At 40.8% G+C, this 18,452-nt stretch overlaps 1 protein-coding gene across 3 annotated transcripts in view; it reads left to right on the top strand.

The window, feature by feature from the left end:
• scn8aa (sodium channel, voltage gated, type VIII, alpha subunit a) overlaps positions 1-16,856 on the top strand; it is a 49,184-nt gene extending 32,328 nt beyond the window's left edge. For 2 of the 3 annotated variants that reach the window (XM_039604710.1, XM_039604711.1), the window contains exons 21-27: positions 3,345-3,467; positions 9,380-9,664; positions 10,032-10,085; positions 10,648-10,785; positions 10,874-10,978; positions 11,081-11,351; positions 11,489-16,856. In XM_039604710.1, the coding sequence (XP_039460644.1) occupies positions 3,345-3,467; positions 9,380-9,664; positions 10,032-10,085; positions 10,648-10,785; positions 10,874-10,978; positions 11,081-11,351; positions 11,489-12,645 (2,133 nt within the window). In that variant the 3' untranslated portion in view covers positions 12,646-16,856. The remainder of the gene's footprint in view (positions 1-3,344; positions 3,468-9,379; positions 9,665-10,031; positions 10,086-10,647; positions 10,786-10,873; positions 10,979-11,080; positions 11,352-11,488) is intronic. The other variant, XM_039604712.1, reaches the window with a different exon arrangement.
• The last annotated feature ends 1,596 nt before the right edge of the window (positions 16,857-18,452 follow it).

Here is an 18,452-nt window from a genome sequence, read left to right as displayed (position 1 = left end):
GAGCGGGATAGAAAAAGAATTTCCTGACTTCTGACTTTCTGCTTGAACTAACCACCTCTCCACAGTGTCCAACACCTCAGCCAATACCCGTGAATGGACTCGTATCAGAGGTTGCCATTATAAGCTTGTGTTATTCAGACCCCCTACAGCAAATATACGCATATTATATGTATCACATCCACTAGGAAATCCACATTAAGCCTAAACAAAGCATTTCATGTTTGCACAGTTTAAAACAGCATTCAGAAAAACAACAGCAGCTATTTATAACTGATATGTTTAATGTTGACACATAAAGCTCACATAGATCTTGTATTGATAGTATTGATTATAATCATACCACGCTGCACTGATTATGGTTCTCGCCACTATAGACTCCCTACCTGTAAGTGTGTTGTCTCATCACACACTCTGGGCAGTGTGAGGTGCTATGTTTCCCAAGTTGTGACCATGTTTCAGAGAAGTGACGTCCCTCCTCCCTTCTTTCCCCCGTCCTCCTTTTATTCCCTCTTGAAAGTGTAACCTCAGGAATGTGGTGATATTGTGCTGAGATGTAATGATGGTGGGTGACAGGCGGCCGTTGGTAAATTTGGTCTTCACTAGCGCTCCCCCTCCAAAGAAATAAACAAAAGAAAAAAGAAAAAAATACCCAAAGAACTTGTGCTTGATGAGTCTGGGCTGTGTCATGGCCTCCATGTGCCTCTGCTGTCCTGTGTTGTGGGGTGAAACCATCGCCATGGACTCAGAAAGCAGGGGTGGTGGTGGGGGGGTGGGGGGGGGGGGGGGGGGGCACCATCATTAGACCAGCCTGTGTTTTTTTAAGAGTGTGGATGTGCTTGACTCTTTCTATGAGTGTGTTCCTCTTCATTTCCCTCTTATGTATCTTTCTGTTTTTCATTTGATTTGTGTTTTGCTGATTTTCATTCAAAATGTGTTTTGTATTTTTATTATGTGTTTATTATTATATTACAGCCACATTAAGTCAGTTTGTAGCATCGTCATCATTCATTTACTCAACTAGTTTTTCAGAAAGTACAGAAGCAGATGTTTAATATTTGAATAGAGATTAATATACCTTTTTGTCTTAAATAATCTGTTTATCTTACGACAGTAAAATTAGGCTAGATAACTGACACTGGGGTGTGTGAGCATCAGGGTGACAGGTGTCATACTTCATTCATCTTTCTTTTTCACTCAGATTATTATCATTGTTTTGTTGTGTTTTTCCCTTTGTTTTCAGTTGGTTTTATTTCTGTTTGGTTTGTGCTGTCGTCATCATGGGATCACAGCCCCAGATGTCATTGGCCTTGCCTTGCAGAGCTCTCTGAGAAGGACGTTGAGACACTGAGGCCGCTACCACACAGCTGGCCCAGCGGGTGGGCCAGAGGCCAGGCACCCCAAATGGGGGCTCTCCAAGGGGTCAGGCTGAAGGTGACAATTACCCCAAACACTGTAGTGCAGACTAAGGCAAAATCTTTATTTTACTGTCTCCCCCTGAGTATAGATGCTAATTCATTCAAGAGTCAAGGTTAACGATTTTTTAAAAATGAAGTACCACAAAGTTAGCGCTTGGAGAAATGTCAGTTTCTCTGTCTATTTATTTTGGTTTATTCATTTTATTTATAGTAAGAAGAAAATCTGAATACAAGCCAATACTTTTTTGCTGTTTTTTTTCTGTAGCTTTGATAGGCTTTTAAGTCTCATGTCGTCTGTGTTGATGATGGCATCAGTCAAAATGAAGATTTTGCCTGTTATAAACCTCCCTCCGTGATCTTGGTAAGCTTTGGATGTTGTGTACTTCTTGCGGTGAGTTTGACCGGTTGGTGTCGGTGGCTGGTTGGAGGTGCTTTCACATGTGTTTACTGTTGATATTTTTCCTTATTTGTAAGGAACTGGTGCTCCCCCTGTTTTAGACCCTTCAGCATCACGAAAATTGCACTTATGGAAAGAAAAGACTTCCTGAGGGTACAATTCCTGCAAAAAAAGCCAGATTCTTATACAGCTGGCTACATTGGTTCCATCTTGAAAAATGTGCATCCGTCCAAGCGATCCCTTTTTCTTTGTGATGCTTTCCTGTGCTGAAGACAGGCTATAATGGCGGCTAGGACCTTTAAGGTGACTTCATCAAGGCGCTGTCAATACTGCACTTCTGAGCACTCAAAGAACATGAGTTCACCTTATTGACCACACTTTCCATAGTCCATTTCCTCCTTGGTTAGCAAAACAATACTGTTTATGTGCTTAGCTTAGAATGGCTTTACCACCCAGTGCTCTAAATGATTCTGTTACCAGACCAAAACTGTATAGACATGATCTAAATTTCACAGTGATTTATTGCTACGATAAGAGTTCGGTACATTTACCACTGCTGAGCATGTGTGCACAGTTTTGTGAAGTAGTTAGTTAACTTGAGGATTAATTGCTCTTCGGCTACGGCAATCTCTTCCTGACTGCTGCTGGGCACAATAAGGGCCCTCACCAGTTCCTTTGAGGTTGTGTGCCGTTATTGTTAACCATTGTTAACTGTGTGTAACTCGACTGTACTCTGTGTATTTTTGTCCTTTCAGTGCCATCCAGTGCTAATAACTATATCCGATGTGCCCTTAACCTCCATCCCTGTTTCTTGTGTGTGTTTCGTGTGACTGTGGCTCTCCTTTATGACTCTAAATGATGTGTAGCAAATTTGATTTGATGTCTGAGAAAGAAAATGGTAAAATGACACACTTGTACATGTTCACTTGTATTCTTTCTCTTAGGTTCCGTTAGTTTGTCTGTCTTAAATTATATGGGATTTTATGCCTCAGCCCAAGAGCGACATGGAGAGACAGTGTTAGAGGGGCAAGGGTAAGGCTCTCAAGTCTGTTGGGTTTTTATCAGCTTCTACAGGATAACCTCTCTCCTTCCCTCCCTCCCCAAATCCTCTTCCTCTGCTCTTCCAGTCCCTTCGCTTGTATCTTTACTAGATCATGTAGCACTCTTTTCTGCCTAATTTACCCTCTATTTGAGTCTTATGTCTCTACCTCCTCTCTCTCTCTCTCAACCACAAATTTCTTTGCAGGTACAAAGGACTTTTCACATCTCGTCAACTGCCCCAAAATAACAAACAATCCCTCTGGCCTACTGCTTCTAAAAATACTACGCACATAAAACCTATACTAAACACTGATCTTCTCTCTCAGTGTATATACATGTATAAATGCAATATTATACATGCATATACATGCATAGATTTATGTGTGTATGTCAAGCAACTCTCCGCCTATACCAGGGCCGTCTCTCTTCCCTAGTGAATATTCTCACTTCTAACAGTTTGGAACCTCTTTTGCTTCTCTGTTTTTGTGTAGGTGTCTATAGTCAGCCTTGTAGCTAATGCGCTGGGCTACTCCGATCTAGGGCCCATTAAATCACTCAGGACACTAAGGGCCTTGAGACCCCTCAGAGCCTTGTCACGTTTTGAAGGGATGAGGGTAAGATCCAAAGCTAAGCAGCTGATCCTTCCGCATGCCCATTCAACAGTTTAAAGCATGCTAGAACTGATCTAAAAGCAAACTAAGAAGACAAAAAAAAAAGAAAAACAAAAAAAAAAAACAAATTAAAAAAAACCTCCAAAATATTGGGAGATTGTTTTTTTTAAAAAAACAGGAAATGAAATCCAAAAAGTCACCCTTCCATGCGCAATCCTGTACCATGCCTTTGTTAGAGCGAAATAAGAAGTCATGATGCAGCTGGGAGATTGAGTAAAGTAACACTAAAGTTGTATTACTAGTAGAATAACGTGTATTTCAATTGAATTTCTTTAACAACAGCAACCAAAAAAAAAAAAAGAAAAAACAAAAGAAAAAAGCATAAATTGATTTGTTTCATCATTAAAATTGCCCAGAGAGCAACAGAAATCTTGTTCACAAAGCTGCCTCATCACACGAGTGACAAATTGCAATTTCCGATGACTTCATTTTACTTTGTTTCTTCTTGATTGGCCAAAGTGAATGCCAAATTGGTCAAAGCTAACCAGACTTACATGCCATCTCATAGAGCATTCAAATCAACAATTAGCTGTTCATTTGGCCTGATTCTCAACCACTGCTTTCAATTGAGAACCCCTCTCCCCTCCACATGCCCCCCTCCCTCTTGCTCCCATAACCTCCCCTCTTCCTCAGCTCACACCATCCCTCAATGCATCTGGCATCGAGAACAACCAGCAGGAACCGGGGAGCTGCGGGACGCCAAAATCTCTGCCTAACCAGTCACACCAAAAACTCAGTGTGCAGGACGACTGCCAAACAACCGCTCAGAGGAGTGTGTCTTATTTGTAAGAACAAACTGAGTCGGTTTACAGAGCAGAAATTATTTGCTGCTACAGTACCTCTGGTTGCTTGGGCTGTCTCTTCCTATGATACAAAGATCTGATTGGTCATCTTTGTGACTGGCGGTAGTAGTAGGTTGCACCTGGTTGTTGTCACCCGTAGTCCCTTCTGTCGCTTTCTCTTTCTTACTCTCTCTGTCTCCTGATCTCATTCGTCTTTACCTCTTTATACTGGGACTGGTTGCCTTGTCTTCTAGTTTGAGCTTCTCCTCTTCACCTCAGACTCTCCCCACCTTTTCCTCAGCCCCACATATGCGGCACTGTGCAGCACCCACCTTTCCTCCCCCCTTCTCCCCTTCCTTCGCACCCTTACCCCTTCACTACTCACTCCACTTCGACCCGGTTCAGCTGGGCCAGACTGCTGGAGGGTCACCACACTCTCTCTTGCTTGTCCAGGATCTTTCTGCATCAGGGACTGAGACAGAAACCACACACTCACAGTGCTGTGGCTTTGGGAGGAAAGTATTTGTTAAGCTTCTGCCAGTGTCAGCACTTTGAGTTCTACTATTAAAGTAAACGATCTGCTAACAGTCCATTCTGGTTGCAGCTTCTTAATGCAAATGCTTCTCAACACTGTGCATATTAATGTATGTATAACGAGTCTTAATGCCTTCCTTTGGGAATGCAGGCAGAAGCTTTGCAAATATGTTAGGCTGCCATTTCACACAAGGCATTACTGCTGTCATGTCATGGCACCACATTCTGTAGCGCATACAGCAGGCCCTAGCTTCCTGTTGCCTTCCACTCCCACAGGAAGTGAAACTGGGAGGCAACAACAGGCCCAGTTAAACTCTGACTTTGAGTTCTGGGTGGACGGTAGCCCGTTGGTTCGCTAGCACTACAGCGTTCGAGCAACACTCTCAACCCTAGACAGACAATGTGTTGTCCCTCTTAAGTATGTCCCAAAAATGACAGACCAGCAGATAAAAGACAAAAGGCCTAGGTGGTTATTTTAAGGGCAGATTGACCATAAGTGGATTCAATCTTCAAATTTGACTCATAGTGAAATTTCATTCATACTACATATCCAGCGACTAAAATATGATGCCGTTGCACAAGAGCAGACATCAGCGCTTTTAGGCCCTGGATAGGCTTTATGGATGTTGTCATAAACGTTTCACTGAAATTTCTTTGGTTTAATTGTGCAGTTTGAGTTTGAGCTGCCAATAAGATAAGTTGTCATTTTTGGGTTTGGCACATTTTGCCTTAATATAGTGAACTGCTGCCAAAACCAATGCCCCTATGAATGAACTCATTCACTGGGAGTATGTGGTAAGAGAGATGAGGGTGGCCCAGTAATGCGAAGGGAAACAAACTTGAGGAATTTAATCCTGCTGTATCAGTTTTTTACGATAATGTCTATGTTCATCAATTGAGTTACCATTTTGTTTGAACTGGAAATGAAAAAAATTGAGGTCAAAACAATAAATAAATGAATAGAGAATCAAATGAATGGAGAGATGACACCAAATACAAGAGATTATGGGGAGTTATAACAATTACATCTTTTAAAAAAATATTCACTGGCTGAGTCCTGATGCAACTGAGCCGATCCGAGTGAGCAGTGAAGCTACAGTGAAATGCATTGCACTACCTAACACGCAATGGCTCTGACTTTGTACTTGGCTCTCTTTTTTTCTGCCCTGCAATTTTAGTTCTAGCTTTTTGACAGATGCATTTCACAGGAATGGGCGCTTTACAGCTTCAGTAAATGCCCTTTTTTTCTTTACAAATCCGCTAAAGTTGAAGTTGTAGTAACCTTGCACATTTAGCTTTTCTAGCTTTGACGGCCTTAAACGTTCTGGGGTCTTTGGATGTAACCTCTGAACCCCATTGACATTAATTTCCTGCTTACACTATGGTCAAGCTATGGTCGTTCACCTTTGCTACATTAGGCTGTAGATGCTTTCCACATATCATAATGGTTTCAGCCTTGATCCCTTTAGCTGCTATCTCTCTATCCACACACTTCTCTGTTTATTTATGTATTGATTTGAGCGGTTCTTGAGATTGCACAATGCCATGTAACACGCATGTATTTTAACTGCCGATGCACATTTTGCATTTTTGAAAGCCATTTTCCCTCTTTTGAGAATGCTTTCCACACAGCATGGCCTAATTCTTTTTTTTTTTTTTCAAAACATTGAATTTTTGGGAGCGGTTAAATTGTTTCTTAGCTCAAGCAAAAAGAGTCATTCTCTCAGCACGTGCATTGGCGCCACTGTGAAGGGAAATATGGTATTTTTGAATTGCATGCCTTTTAGTCCTTTAATGTTACTTGAAAAACTGTTGTGTTTTTTATCAGTTTACATTTAACAATAAAAAACAATATTTGAATAGTGTACCCTTTGCATCCCCGCCTATTCAGCTCAAGTCAGCGGGTGAAGGTCATGCACATGCTGAGAGAATCCTGCTCTAGAGCTCCTCCCTATCTGTTTGTAATGAGGAGGGAATATGGCTCCACAAAACGAGTCTGCCAAAGACATGCATGCTCAGCTGTCTGCCTGAGAGCTGCTGGTCGGCCTGCCTAACACTGGTAGTGAGCGGTTCACTATGTGCTGAGCTTAGTACTGGCAATGACAAATACATTGGATATTGGATTTGATTGCTAGATTTTGGGGTGGTGGTGGGAAAAATGTATTACTGCTATAATGTTATATTATTTAATGGGCTAGTTGTGGGAACAAAAGTAAGCTGTATTAGAAATATTGACTGTCTACGGTTGGGGTGGTAATAGGGGACACTTCATAATGCTATGGCATTAAAACACTTTAAATTTTTTTACTGACAACCAAAGCTCTTTGATGTAAACTTACACACATCAAGTAGTCGAAATATTGCAAATTGTAGTGATGCATGCTCATCCAGGTAAGCAAATCCCAAAAAGTTTATTCTGTTAATCTGGACGTAGCATTTTCAGCTGGAGAAATGTTTTGTCACTCATCCAAGTGACTTCTTCAGTCTCAGCTGACTGCAGGTTTCCCCAGTCAGAGTACATTTGCACAATGACTGAAACTAGAACCACTTTCTTGATCAATGCAAATTGTCATGACCATCGATCAACAACCACTGATCAAAGACCATCGATCATTGACCTCACAGCCCATTGTTTGTCAGTGGTGCTAGTTTCAGTCATTATGCAAGTGTACTCTTTGTAAGTTTGACCTGTATAGGTCATTTGGATGAGTGACAAAACATTTCTCCAACTGAAAACGCTACATCCAGATGAACAGGATCAACTTTTCGGGATTGCAAATTGTATTTCTCACTTGCAAAACTGTCAAATTTTTCTTTTATTATTTGATCTTTATTAGTTTTTTGTAAATTTATATAAAAAATAAATATACGTACATGTAAAATAATAACAGGAACACTTGGCAATTTTGTGAGTCTTAATAGAGATAAATCTTGGAAAACAACCACTGGCAAGTTGTGTGTTTATGTGTATGTGTGGGTGCTTGTGAGTGCTACCTACCTACAACCTAATGGGACCAAATATATTGTAGTGTATAAATAGTCTAATTAAAATGTAACAGTTACTTTAAGAAATTAACTTACTTAATAATAACAACAAAGTTTGATCAAATGGACCAATACGGCAATGCCACGATGATCCATTTGGCAGAATAAATCCATTTGGTATCCTTGTTGGTCTTCAGACAACAATTCTGACGGCTAAAGAACCAAATGGGACAGACAAAAAAAAAAAAGAAAAAAAAAAAAGAAAGAAAGAAAAAAAAGAAATTAACTTACTTAACTTGTGTTTTTTAATATAGAAACTGTCATTGAAAATTTTGCCATACTGTGGTTGTTTAATACTCCACATGTAAAAGTCATGCCATGCACCAAATAATAGAAACTATCATATTAAAAAAGTGGCTTTTTATAGTGATTTTTTTTTAAAGTACCATTTATATGGTAAATATGCGATTCTTAAATATATTTGTAAGGTTGGTACCTCAGAACATGTGTTTGTGTGTGGATGCCTATTGCCCATCTACAACCTACCAGAACCATATTGTAGTGTATAAATAGTCAAGCCAAATTAACATGTTACAGTCACTTACAGACATTAATTCAATTTTATTTATAGTAACTGTTATAACATTTTCTACCATACTGTGGTAGTTTAATACTAGACACCACATGTGAAAGCCATGTACCGGTACATGTCATGTACTAAATATTAGAAAAGATCATTATAAAAACAAAATAGGTTTTTATTTTTTAAGTACCATTTATGCTATAAATATGCAATTCTAAAATATATTTGTAAGATTGGTGCCTTAGAACATGTGTTTGTGTGCAGATGCCTATTACCTATTTACAACCTAATAGAACCAAATATACTGTAGTGTATAAATAGTCAAGCCAAATTAACATGCTACCATCACTTACAGATATTAACTTACAATCTGGTTTTGTTTTTTTAATGTTTTAAAAAAACTGTCAGTAAACTTTCTGCCATAGTGTGGTAGTTTAATAACTCCACATCACATGTGAAAGCCATGTGCAAAACATTAAAAGTGATAACATCAAAAATAAAAATGACTTTTATTTTTTAAAATGTACCATTTTTATCATAAACATGCGACTCTTAAAGGTATTTATATGGGTGGCGCTATAGAACACATGTTTGTGTGTGTGTGTGTGTGTGTGTGTGTGTGTGTGTGTGTGCTTGAGTGTCCCTTAAGCAGCTCTAGCTGCGTGCTTCAGCAGATCAAAGAGCATCTCAGAGTCGCATCAGTGCTGCTCTAATTAGGCTGGGACTGATACAACTCTCCTTCTTAGTAATTGCCCACACTTCAGTATGCACCTCACAGTGCTGTGTTTTCATCTACATGAAGCCATAGTGGAATTTAAAAGCTCCTCTTAACACACCTGTATCAAATGGTTTAATTTTGAAATATTACCTGTAATGCCATAACAATATGTAGCGTCACAGGGGTGGAGTGATGTGTGTTCGTTATTACGGTTCTGACATTGTCATGTCCTGTCTCCCCTGGTCTGGTCTAGGTGGTAGTCAACGCCTTGGTGGGTGCCATCCCTTCCATTATGAATGTGTTGCTGGTTTGCCTCATCTTTTGGCTGATTTTCAGTATCATGGGGGTCAATCTCTTTGCGGGCAAGTACTACTACTGTTTCAATGAGACATCCGAGGAATATTTTCCCACCAGCGTGGTCGACAACAAGACCCAGTGCTTGGAACTCATTAACCAGAACAATTCTGAGGTCAGGTGGAAGAATGTCAAAATCAACTTTGACAATGTGGGCGCCGGCTATCTCGCACTGCTGCAAGTGGTGAGAGCATCACACCTAGTCGCTCACAGAATCCATTTCTTTTTTCTTCCGCCCTTTTTTCCCTTTCTCATTTACTTTCATTTTTTGTGTTTCTTCGTGTTCTACACTTAAAGATCTGTTGTTACTTCACAATCCATTTGTTTTTTGCTTTTCACAGTACTATGATGCCTATTGTTCATATTCATGGTGTATATTGGCTCGTCTCTTCATATGCCCTTTTTCTTTGTTCACTCGCTTCTTTCTGTGCACAAGCTGTACCACAGGATGCACTTCAGTTTCGGTTTGCCATGATTGCAATTTATAATTTTCTTTTTAGTATTTTCTTAGTTTATACAAAAATATTTAACCATGTCTCTCTTTTTAAAAGGCCACATTCAAAGGGTGGATGGACATTATGTATGCAGCTGTGGATTCAAGAGAGGTATATCTATAAATCTGTATGACTCTAATTAGGGATACATTACTTTGTGCAAGTGTGTAAATTGCTCTTAAAAATGTAGTTCAACATTTTGTTTAATTTGTTACTAAGAGTTAGAAATGGTAACCCAAATCACATGGATTAGCATGAAGACCTGATTAATTCTTGGTTAGATTTGGCTTTAGACAGCCAGGGTCAATTTTGGTGATGACCACGAAACATTTTGGCTAAAAACCTTCTGCTGAATTGTGATAAAGTGGCAAAAAATTGATAACTTTTTAGGGGAAATAACCCAATTCCATGAAATGATGATTTCAGTTTTTATGTTTCTTACATTAAAAAAAATGACTGTTTATTATTAGTATTTAGAAGTGCTGAGAGGCAGATTTCATTACCTTTGGGCGGAGTCACCCGATCTATTTCTTGTTTCCAGTCTTGATAGTGAATTTGGAGAATTAAATTGTAACTCTTCCTTTAACTCTTGGCAAGATGATCTTAAACTGTTCCTTTACATGTTGTGTTAATAAAATACAAAACTGCTTTCACACGTTTTCCTTTCTCCAAGGTGGAGAACCAGCCTGACTATGAAGTCAATATCTACATGTACATCTACTTTGTTGTCTTCATCATATTTGGCTCCTTCTTTACCCTGAACCTCTTCATTGGTGTGATCATTGACAACTTCAACCAGCAAAAGAAAAAGATAAGAAAATTTTAATTTCCTGTTTTGTACAGCGAGTTTCCATTTTGTTGGGATATGATTATAACCAAATCTGTCTTTGTCCCTTTACTTTGGGGGTCAGGACATCTTCATGACAGAGGAACAGAAGAAGTACTACAACGCCATGAAAAAACTGGGATCCAAAAAGCCACAGAAACCTATTCCTCGACCACAGGTAGTAATGTTTTCATTAGACAAATGTTTAGCTTAATCAACATATAACGTGTTTGGCTAAAACCTCATTATATGTCTATCTCCTTGTCCTCTGACCATTTAGAATAAAATCCAGGGGATGGTGTTTGACTTTGTGACACAGCAAGTCTTTGACATCTCCATCATGATACTGATCTGCCTCAACATGGTCACCATGATGGTGGAAACGGACGATCAGTCAGATGAAACCGAGATCGTCCTCTACTGGGTCAACTTCATCTTTATTGTAATCTTTACCACGGAGTTCTTGCTGAAGCTTTTTGCGCTCCGCCACTATTACTTCACCAACGGCTGGAATATCTTTGACGTTGTGGTGGTCATCCTGTCCATTGTTGGTGAGTGAGAGACTAGAAAGATAAAGCAGAGAGCACATGATTTAGAAATGTCACCTCAAGAAGCTAAATACTGATTATACTCTCTTCCTTTCTTCTTTTTCTTCCCCTTCCTTTTTTCCCCTTTTCCTTTTTCTCAGGTATGTTCCTGGCTGACCTTATTGAGAAGTACTTTGTGTCACCGACCTTGTTCAGGGTAATCAGGTTGGCTCGTATTGGCCGTATTCTTCGTCTGATCAAAGGAGCAAAGGGCATCCGGACTTTACTCTTTGCTTTGATGATGTCACTGCCAGCTCTTTTCAATATTGGCCTACTGCTCTTTCTCGTCATGTTCATCTTCTCCATATTTGGCATGTCTAACTTTGGCTATGTAAAACATGGAGCGGGGATTGATGACTTGTACAACTTTGAGACCTTTGGCAACAGCATGATCATCCTGTTCATGATCACCACATCGGCTGGCTGGGATGGCTTGCTACTGCCGATCCTCAACTACCCGCCGGACTGTGATCCCAACTTGGAGAACCCTGGGACTTCAGTGAAAGGTGACTGTGGTAACCCGTCAGTGGGAATCTTCTTTTTTGTCATGTATATCATCATATCTTTCCTGATTGTGGTTAACATGTACATCGCCATCATCCTGGAGAACTTCAGCGTGGCTACAGAGGAAAGTGCTGATCCCCTCAGCGAGGACGACTTTGAGACCTTCTATGAGATCTGGGAGAAGTTCGATCCCACTGCCTCTCAGTTCATTTCTTTTGCCAAGCTGTCTGACTTTGCTGATGCTTTGGAGCACCCACTTCGTGTGCCAAAGCCCAACACTATAGAACTAATTGCCATGGACATGCCCATGGTGAGTGGCGATCGCATACACTGCCTGGACATCTTGTTTGCCTTCACAAAGCGTGTGCTGGGTGACAGCGGTGAGTTGGACATGCTGAGGCAGCAGATGGAGGAGCGTTTCGTGGCAGCCAACCCCTCCAAAGTGTCGTATGAACCCATCACCACCACCCTCCGCCGCAAACAGGAGGATGTCTCTGCCAGAACTATCCAGAATGCCTACCGCGCTCACCTCATCAGGCGCGGGATCATCTTCAAGCGCGTTTTTGCTAACAATAAGCTGGAGAACGGCGGGACCAACCAGGAGAAGAAGGAGAGCACACCATCCACAGCCTCTCTGCCGTCTTATGACAGCGTGACCAAACCCGAAAAGGAGAAGCAGGATGATAACAAGGAGGAGTGGGCCAGGAAAGAGAAGGACAAAAACCAAAAAGATGAGTGGGAATCCAAGTGTTAGGATTCAGTGACTCTTAAAACCCAATAAACACAGCCAGATGAGACTCTGAGCCCGAACCCAACAAATGTAGAAAAAGTGATGATCATTTGCAAGCAAGAGAAATATAACAAAAAAAAAAAAAAAAAAATGTTTACATATTCAGATACTGCTGAGGCAATGTGGTTTCCTATGTCGTCAAAGACAGCTGAACCAAACACAGTCAGTTTACTGCTGAACTTTCTCTGCATTGAGACCAAGCTCATAGAAATGAGGAATTAAAAAAAAACAATGCTGAAAAACAGTAACTGTGTGCTGGCCATTGGCACACTATTTCTTTGGGGACCAACTGCCAAGGTACAGAAATCTCTGCCAGATGATTGGACAATTGCGAAATACCTGCCACCACCAAGTGTGGAACCCCGGAGCGTTGCTGCGGGACTGGATCATGCCGATCCCAAGAGAACTGCATTAGCAGTCTAAAGGAGGGTCTTAAATGCTGAGTTTACCATCTTTATCGAGGAGAAAACAATGATCAACCAAGCAAGTTTAGCTTTGAAAGAAACACTAGTGAGGGAGGGGGAAACCCAGAACCGTAGACAAAGATTTTTGTTTGTTTGTGCCGAGTATACTTGCATCTTTACATTATTTGAGCAGCAAAAAAAAAAGGAAAGAAAAAAGAAAAAAAAAAGATAACATTTAGCCCATGTCACCGGTCTTTCCATCTTCTCTTTGTTATACTGACATTGAAAAAGACATTTTCTACATGGGCTTTCACACTCACTGGGTAGGGGTCATCATTTTGACTTGGGCTGAAGGTGACTTGCTCAGACCGAGTTCCAGATAAATAATAATTATTTTGCTCGTTCAATGCATAGAAATGACTTGCATGAAGGCATGTTTTGACCAGGAATCATGCATGAGTAATCATAGTCCACAAGATACTAATTCTCAGACCACTGCAGTGGCTTGACTACAAGTTAGATGCTGTCCACGCGGGAAATTACAAGAACTTTAGATGGAAAACAAAGAATATTGGGGGAATGATATTCCTATGATCCCTGTCACCCTTCACTAGTTTTCCTTTTTAACTGACAGATCTTCTGATTCAGCTCCTAATTATTTTTGTTTTTAATGTGAATGAAAGATGTAAGTACTCAGATGCAAAGTCTCAGTCGGATCAGCCAACAACACGAAATCGAAGCCTTTTTTTGTTGCTTTGGATGTTTATCAATGATAAAGCGTGTGGAGTGGACGAGTATTATGAAGCAGAATATCCTCATGTTGAGGCTGCACAGATTTAGGGGGCCAAATCTGGGGCATACATCTCTTTGTTTACTCACCTGGAGTCACTTTTCTTGTTTCCTGTGGTCCTTATTAGGGCAGCGAGAGGAGGTGATGTTTCGCGCCAAGGAATCCATATCTGGCACTCGTGCTCGTGCATCAGTTGGTGTTCCCTTTACTGCTGTAGTTCCTGCAGAGGGGACAGAAATATGGTCGCGGTTTTTGTTTTTTCTTTCCCGTTGGTTCTTTTCTTTTGTGTGTGTGAGTGTATAGGGCTAGTGGGAGAACTTTAAATTGTTTGGGTAAAAACATTGAACACTTTTACTGATTCAGAATTTCCCAGTGAATGATTTCTTAGGCAGTGCTTTTCAAACATTTTGAGTTGCCAGCTTCAGGAAAAAGCCTTGAAGTCCTTCTCTGATGTCCTTGTAATGCAATCATTCTCAGAAAGGCTTTTATCAGTGGGAATGACACTGGCCATCTGATACCATGGAGTTAGCAGGGAATTATCACGAGGACACGCCCAGCGTATAAGTAAGGTGGATAGCAATGAGGGCTTAAGGTTTTCAGCTGTAGCGTTAAATGGATGCTGTTTGGTATTTCAGGGAGGTTGCTGTGTGATAAGCGTCACCGGATAACAGTGGACCAATAAATAGTTCGAGATCTTCCCTTCAGAGTTAAAGACTGACTGCCATGAGAAGATGAATGCAGATGAACAGAGTAGTGCTTTGGTCTGAGTCGGAGTGCTGAAAGTCCCATGTTTGTCAGTGTATCAATGTGCTTTTGTGGGACCTCTCAAAACACTGTGTGGTGTTGGACCCAGACTCGCACCATCTTTTCACATATTTGCAGCCTTTCAAAACGCTGTCACCTGCTTCAGAAATAATTAGCCAGGAATGGAGTTAGGAGGGCTAACACTCGCCGAAAAAATACATCAGCAGGCCTCTCATCGACGCAGTTATGTTGTATAATAAGTTTTGTGGGTGTTTTTCATATTAAAAAACAAACAAACAAAAAAAAAAAACAAAGACAAAAAAACTGAGGCTTTGTCTGTTGCTAGACAAGACGCAACTGCCTCCATAGGTGTTCTGCCATTTGTTTTCTACACAGGAGTGATGGTCCTATTTATAAGTGGATGACCGGACTTAAATCCGGCATCCATCATCACACCACTAATGCCATTTGGTGTGTTTAACACTGCCTGTACCAGAATCCCCTGTACAACGATGACTGAGGTCTGTTTACAATATGAGGTCTCTGAATCAGTTTGGCTGCTGCACACTGAAACCAAATACATTCCCAACGAGAACCACAGGAGGTGTAGGTACCGTCATCAGATTTACCCATGCTCATCTTGGATGTAATGTTTTAGAATGATGCATTCACACTTGAAAAAAAAGAAAAAAGAAAAACAAACAAAAACGAGCAAAAAGAAAAAAGACAAAAAAATAAAAAGAACACAAAAACATATATATGTACAGTGCAGGCTATGATGTAAATGGCACAATCGCTGAAAAAGAATGAACTTTTTGAGAGAAACTATAAATATTGTATTATATTCTTTTATTTTATCGGCATGCTTTGTTGTGTTTTTTTGTAAATACGGAATTTTAAAAATGTTACTACTAATAATCGAAAAAAAAGAGAATAATAACAACAATATAGAATGGCTTCCAGCTATGCCCTTTGTCACATTTGTTACCTTTTGGATTTTTTGAGACACTTTTCACTTTGTTGACGGAAATTGAATGAAATATAGATATTATATAATACAAAAGATATATACATGTATACATATATGTCTATATGTATATACATAAAACAGAAGAACACTGTTTGTCACATTTAATTTATGTGCAACACGTTCAGTGGATGTCTAAAACTGGTTGTTTCCAGCACCCTTCTATGTTGGGGAATATCTCATGTGCGATGTTACTGGATGTAGCCTAAACATGACAAACGGATAATGTTACCAGCACATTTCTCACTTAACTGTCATATCTCTCACGGTCAGAGTATACAGGACGCACCCACAGTCACAGACACGGACACACGAAGGTGACTTTTCCTCACTGCCCACCAACATCACCGGTGATCTCTTCCAAGAAGGACGTCAGCTGGTGTGACTGACTGCCTCATGCACCCTGAGACAATTCCTACCACGGGGACTTTTTTAAAAAATGTTTTCCTCACATGCCCACACATCAGTGCCATTGCAGCTCAACACACAGAGTCGCGTACTTGCTTCTCATTCTCATGTTATTTTCGTTGAATGGTTTCTTTCTAGTGTTCCACTCTATGGCATGTGCCTTTTTTCTGCTTTTTCTGCAAATTTGGATGTCAATGCCACACTGAAAAAAAAAATGTTAAAATGGAAAAGAGAGAGAGGAAGAAACCAAAACATATTTCCAAACTGTGGAGGGTAGGAGGTTTTGGGGGTGAGCACAACATTAATCAGGGATGTCGACTTACAAATACTGCCAGAGGATGATCCAGACACCCCACTTCATCTTAATATTCAACAGTGTGTGATGTTAACAGAAAAACAGCTAACTCAAAAAAATGTCCTGTTCTTAGTGCTATGTGTGTCACCCACTTGGCTTGTGAAAAAGCAGCTTGCCTTCTATATTTTGGTTTTCTTTCTTCTATATATTTCTGTTTCCATCTGAAATTTATTTTTGTATCAATATTTGATTATAGGACTCATTCTTTTTTTTTTAAAGCATGGTTTATTATGGGCGTTTTTTTTCTTCCTTTTTTTGCTGAAAAATTAAAAAAAAAAGTGCTTTTCAAACTGTTGTTATCATTTGACACCGTGATAAAAGAGGATATACAGTACAATATGATGGTGTGTTGCACAACCACTTGGACTCTTGGTAAGAATATATGAAAGATTGTCTTCATTTGAGCACGAACCTTTTTATTACCAATAAAGCAGCCTTCCAGTTACACCTCCTGTACTGTTGTTGTTTCTAAATGAGACGTTTATTTCTTTTTGACTAGAGTGCCATGTCTGACTTCCTTTCACATTCACTGTGTGCACTTCATGTGGTCACCATTTTGTGTAGTTTACTTTTGTGGTGCTGGGTATGGATGGAGGAGAATCGCAGAGCATCCTGTGAAATGGAGCTGGCTTCTTGAAAGGCAGCCTTTCAAACGTAATGGACTTATTGAATTTGTTAAGAGCCCGTGTCAACACCCCCTTGCAGGCAGAAGATGGACTATAGCCCCATCATTATGTAGTCCATTTGTGCGGTGACGCTCTTATTTGTGGTCCACTATAAAGTAAATCGCCTAGAGGTATGATATCAAAGTCTCCACCCCACAACCTCACAGTATACCGCATGAGAAAGGCGTGCCAGGGGGATATTGATCATGTTTGTGTTTCCCATTAGACCCATTAAACACTGTATGGAGCAGGTGGAGGTGGAGGCTGTGTAAATGATGCTTTGAGCTGTCCTCACACTGAAAAGATGGCCAGTTCTCCGTGGAGTACCTCCCTCTGCTCTTTTTTCCCTTTTTTTGTCACGTTACAAAATTCCGTCTTGCTGGCTCCCAGCTCCTCCAAGTCACGTGGACTCTTCACTTTAAGCATCCCCCCTCCCTCTCTCTCTCTTTCTCCCCCGCACTTCCTCGGACTCACCCTCCCTTTCCCCCCCTGTTTTTTGGTCTTTTACGTACGCATATGCATTTTTACAAAATCTTGTTATCGCTGACAATCCTCCAGCTCTTTCTCTTCTAAACGCTGCATTACCACATACACCAGGGCAGACTGTGAGAGAGAGAAAGAGAGAGAGAGGAAGAGGAGGGAGCCAGGAAAGGGAGATGGGAGGTGCTGGAGCACTGCAGTGCAGATAAATTAATGCAGCAGTCGAGGCTGACTCAGCAGCGCACTCCCAATTTGGCCCAATGCCTCCGTGAGCAGCCTGGTCACACTGGCTCCCCCGCGAAACAAAAAACACACTATAATAAAAGCATTTCATCTTAAATAAGACTCGCTAAGCACATCTGAGAGCAGCAATTTCCCCTGACGGCAGCGGACGTTGCTGCTGAGGAGCTGTCCTTGGTGCCGGAGGTGGAACCAGGCGGACGAGCATCCTCTGCACGGGATGTGAAGCTTTCTGGGTGGGGCTGCACGGAAGAAGAGCAACCGACTAAGCCCACTGTTGAAAAAAAAAGTGATTAGTGGAGCTTCGTATAGGTCCACACCCACTCCACTCTCTCCCCCTCCTTCTCATTGCCTCGCTTCCCCCCCCACCTTCTGAAATAGGCTACGTTGCCACATAGCATGTGGTTTCTCCGTAGGCAAGCCTGAGTAGCTAAATTTAAACGTGCCACGGCTGGGCTCCAAAGACAAGTTTGGCTTTTTATAGCCGACACAGTCATGAGTGTTATTGTTGGTGTAATTATCTTACAGCTGCACTGAAACTGGTGTCCGCTTTTTGAGCTTTTACTCCCTTCTGCCTCATCCTTCACTTCCCTGATGTTCAACGTCAAAAAATGCAAATAGCCAGGAGTTAAAAGGGGGTGTGCTCCTACTATCTGAT

The sequence above is a fragment of the Oreochromis aureus genome, linkage group 20, assembly GCF_013358895.1.
Source record: "Oreochromis aureus strain Israel breed Guangdong linkage group 20, ZZ_aureus, whole genome shotgun sequence".
NCBI classification, from domain to species: domain Eukaryota; kingdom Metazoa; phylum Chordata; class Actinopteri; order Cichliformes; family Cichlidae; genus Oreochromis; species Oreochromis aureus.
This window is presented reverse-complemented; position numbering and strand designations above follow the sequence as displayed.